Source organism: Rhea americana, unplaced genomic scaffold (genome assembly GCF_003343005.1).
Source record: "Rhea americana isolate MKP2758 unplaced genomic scaffold, rheAme1 scaffold_73, whole genome shotgun sequence".
Classification (NCBI taxonomy): Eukaryota; Metazoa; Chordata; class Aves; order Rheiformes; family Rheidae; genus Rhea; species Rhea americana.
In genome coordinates, this window is record NW_028186901.1 from 180413 (window position 1) to 184567 (window position 4155).

Here is a 4155-nt window from a genome sequence, read left to right on the forward strand (position 1 = left end):
GCACTGAAAAGCTCTACTTTTCTATCAGGAAGGTTGATGGTTAAATAAGGGGAAGAGGAAAAGCTGGGAATCTGTAGCTTTGCAGAGGAGGTGGGGAAACAAATCCTTTCAGTTCTGCAAATTCAATTCTGCTGTTCTGCGTCAAGTCCTGATGAGCCCTGGGAATTTTTAATGCTTACTTAATAGAAAACAGATGCCAAAGCGACATGTGTCCTCTGTTACTAGCTTTCAGCCCAGATGCTACAGAATGGTACAGCTTTCACTAGAACAGTCTCATAAATTTGGCTTGGGGTAATATATGACATTACTGAGGATGAAGAGGGAGCAGTGGTTGATTCCTGTGAGGTGCAGTAAAATGAGCCAACTTGGTGGTCCCGGGAATGATCACTCTAGAGGGCTTGCTCAGAGCGTGGCCCCAAAGAGTGATGCATGAGCCTCCTGTCGAGGTCTCATGAGGAGGGATCTGCTTCGGGTTAGGGATCTCTCACGGCTTTTCCTCTCAGCTTTCAGAAGGACTGAGCTGTAAATGCTCTCCCAAAGCCACAGGAGAAAGAAAGAAATGGTGACAAGCAGCTACAGCCTCTGAATCAGCACAGGGGTACTAATCTCTTTGCCATCCTAAAATGAGCTTGACAGAGAAAGAAAGCTGAAAGCAGAGCACTGTGATAGCACAAGTAGGTTTAGATATACTCTATGCATTTAACGTTCTGAACCTCAGGCAAGGCTRGAGAGGGGCAGATTCAGCCTTGTGCTCTGGCAAATAAGTGATGAAAACAGCAGGAGTTAAGCATGGACATCTTTGCCCCATTCTTTTAGCTCCTCTGAAGGGTACTTCTGAGCCTCCCAAATCTTTCACTCACCTGTGTGAGCAACCAAGAAAATGAAGAAAACCGCCTACTCTGTCCTATGCTGAAAAGGAGGGGAAAAAAGAAAAAGTAGTTGGTTTTGAAGAGGGTGGAAGGGGTGTGGTTACTCAGGAGGTGTGTCAGGCATCCTGAACTTATTTATAAGCAAAGGCAGCTGTGCTAGGGGAGAAACTCTTGCTGTGTTTTTGTTAGCTGCTTCTTTTCCCTGACACAGCTTGAGAGGCACCTTTACTGCAATGGGAAGGCAAAAGGATGCTCTTGCTAGCATTGGGGGGTACCTGAGAATCAGAAATAAACTAGTCCGGCAAGCACTGGCTGAGTGCCTGGGGACGCTGATTCTGGTGGTAAGTCTACATCGGGGTGCTTGGGTGTTCTCTAAGAGCTGAATGTAGAGGCAACTTGTCCTGGCAAAGGAGCTGAGCTGATGCTGRAGTTTGCACTGGGGTGAACCTGGCTCCAGTGCAACCTGCCACATGGAGTCTAGAGCAGCAGAAGTCTCCTTATCTGCAGGAAATGGCTAGTGGAAGTTGCCAAAGGGTGTGTGTTAGGATTGCTCATGAGGGGTGGGCTTCATGGGTGTTTGGGGGCTCTGGCTCYGCTGCAAAGCAGAGGGAGTAAAGCAGCTTCTGCAGAGGCAGCAAGTGTTGCTAGAAGTCATGCAAAGCTTTTTCTTCCCTGCCCTAGAGTATTTCTTCATGCTAAAATACCGTCAGCATTATCACCTGGCTGGTAAAGGCTTTTCCCCCACTTTGTTTGATGGGATGTAAGGAACAAAGTAAGGTGGCTCTTATGTTGATATCTGTATAAGTGATTTAATTTATTCTGAGTTGTCYTTGGCTTGCTTAGAAGCCCAAGGTGGACATGAATGACTAGAATGCTTGGGGAGAGGGGTGCATGAGAAGCAAATATTGTTGTAGCAAACCTGGGATAGGTCATCTAGCTTTGTGCATTGCATTTGAAAATGTAAGACTGCCTGACACACTGCAAGTGATGGTTGTGGGGTCTGGTGTGCTGATACTGCAGCAGAAATAAGTTGGTGTTTGCACAGTGAGTATCTGAAAGTTTGTCTAAAGTGGTTTAAATCCAGAGCAATGCTAAAGGCTGCAGTTACTGTGACTTCACACCACCTTGTAACTGATGCCAGCATTGTTGGGGAAAGCTGCGAGAAATGGAAGAGCTGAAAGTAAAGGAAAGCCTGAGGAAGCTTCCTGTGCTCCTAGAGAGAATGCAGGACAGATGCACTATCCACACTTTCAAACATAAGATGCTTCTTATATTTGGAGGAAGAAGGGCTATTGAGTGTTGTATGGAAGAACAGAGGACCCTAAATCTCTGTAAAATGCTACTTGTCCTAAAAGAAAGAGGTTTCTCCAATGCAAATGCTTTATCTTTGGAGGAACGCAGCTGTGATGATTAGCAAATAAGTCCTATTGTTTTTTGGGGAGTTATTTGGGATTAAGTGGGTAGGGGCTAATGAGAAAGTGATTCACAGATTAAAAAGTTGCTATCTTTGAATTACTCATGTTGTTGTTGCAGTTAAGCTCAGGATAGGAAGTAAAGTAAGCTTGTAAGAAGGGGTGTCTCTTGCTATCCAAGCTAATACACTGGAGAAACCAGGCAAGCCTTTAGCCCYATGCATTTGAGATTTCAGAAGGGTTGTGACCCCCCCAAAAATGTGATTCTTCCTTCCAGTTGTATTATTTGGTATAATAGAAATTAGTTCTCCCTAGAACTTTGCCTCTCCCAGGCAGAGAGAAACCAGGAGCTGCTCAAAGTGCTGGGGAAGATTTTGTTTAAAATACAACCACCCTCCAAGAGGAGAGTAGTAGCAGGTGCCTTCAAGCCAGGACAGCCTGCACTAGCAAAAGTGAGTAGGAGGAAGTGGGAGCACCATGCCTGCACCCCTTTAAATTGGGTGTATGTGTGTAAGAACAGATCTCCCTCCCTGCTCAGGGCTTCCTGAGCTGGGGGCTGTGATGAAGCTGTAGACAAGGAGAAACAAAGAAAATGCTGGGTTCAGCAACTCTCAACTCTGTCTCAACGAGCTTCCAAAATCGACCTGGGATCTCCTGCAGCTTCCCAACATCTGAAGCAGATGGAGGCCATTGGAGGGGAAGATGAGGTGGGCTTGAAGGAGAACTGGGGAAGTCTCAGACATGGTGAACACTGGGTTACCAGCAGGGGGTAAATCTGGGGTGTACGTAGAGCACAGTGGGTTCTAGAGCAGGGAGCTGCAATATCACTCTGCTAGGTGTTTTAACTCATTTCTGCCTTGGAGCTGGTCTGAGTCTGTTCTTCTTTTAATGAAGTGACACTTTGATTTCATTTATTTTACTAAAAAGTCTACTTTCCTCCACCCACTCACTGCTTGGATTCCTCTACATCTCTTTATTATATGCATGGAACAAAAAGCTTGAAACTGAGTTTTTTGCCCCTCCCCCCCCCACACACACAACTTTACTTTCCTACTATGCCTAGGTGGTAGTTTTAACTGAAGGATCCCTAGATGGAGATATTCTGATTCTGCCTGGGGGAAAATTGACCATTTACATCCTGCACAAGCCCGTGTCTCCTGAGCTGACTGTGAATGCATTTAGCTACATTTGAGTCTGGTAAACATCTGTTATGGGCTTCAGACAGTAAAATACCTGTGGAAGCCATGAGGTCCACGAAGTTACCCTCATGAAAGACTGAGGTGTTTGTGTTGACTGAACGTGACGAGATCTAGAAAAGAATAATACTGGGAACAGGTAGATTGGTGTGGTTTGTGCTGAAATCGACTTCCTGAACCTGAAGGGRGAGAGACACCATTTGTTTAAAGCTTGCAGCTCACTTAATTTCACTGTGTAATGTAAAACTTGTCCCACTGTGGACATTGGCATGGCTTCAGTCTTGCCATTAGCTGTCTCTTCCCCTCCACCCCTTGCTTAAATAACAACTGCAGCTCTCAGACTCTTCTTTCTGTTCCTCAGGTAGCAAAACCATTTCAGACCACTAAAAGGCCAGTCTTTGCCTGCAAGAAATAACTTTAGGGTTTTTTAATTAAAAAACAAAGGAAGCAGAATCCTACCTAAAACAAAATAGTGCCTCTTTTTAAGATAAGGAAAGTCAAACTAAGGCAGCCAAGTCCTGTGTAGCATGGAGGCAAAGCATTCTTGACTTGTATATTGCTTTCGGTTTGTACAACACCTCATGCAACATAGCTCTAGTCTACAATTAGCGTCCTCACTGTTACAGCAATAGTAACTCTGATTTAACATTTCCTTTGATTAAGATTTTCCTTCCCCCC

At 45.0% G+C, this 4155-nt stretch overlaps 1 protein-coding gene across 1 annotated transcript in view; it reads left to right on the forward strand.

Moving 5' to 3' along the window:
- Window positions 1-1020: 1020 nt before the first annotated feature.
- The window catches only part of AQP3 (aquaporin 3 (Gill blood group)), a 15949-nt gene continuing 12814 nt past the window's right edge, over window positions 1021-4155 (forward strand). The window contains exon 1 of the mRNA XM_085321943.1: window positions 1021-1210. Within this exon, the coding sequence (XP_085178069.1) occupies window positions 1103-1210 (108 nt within the window). The 5' untranslated portion in view covers window positions 1021-1102. The remainder of the gene's footprint in view (window positions 1211-4155) is intronic.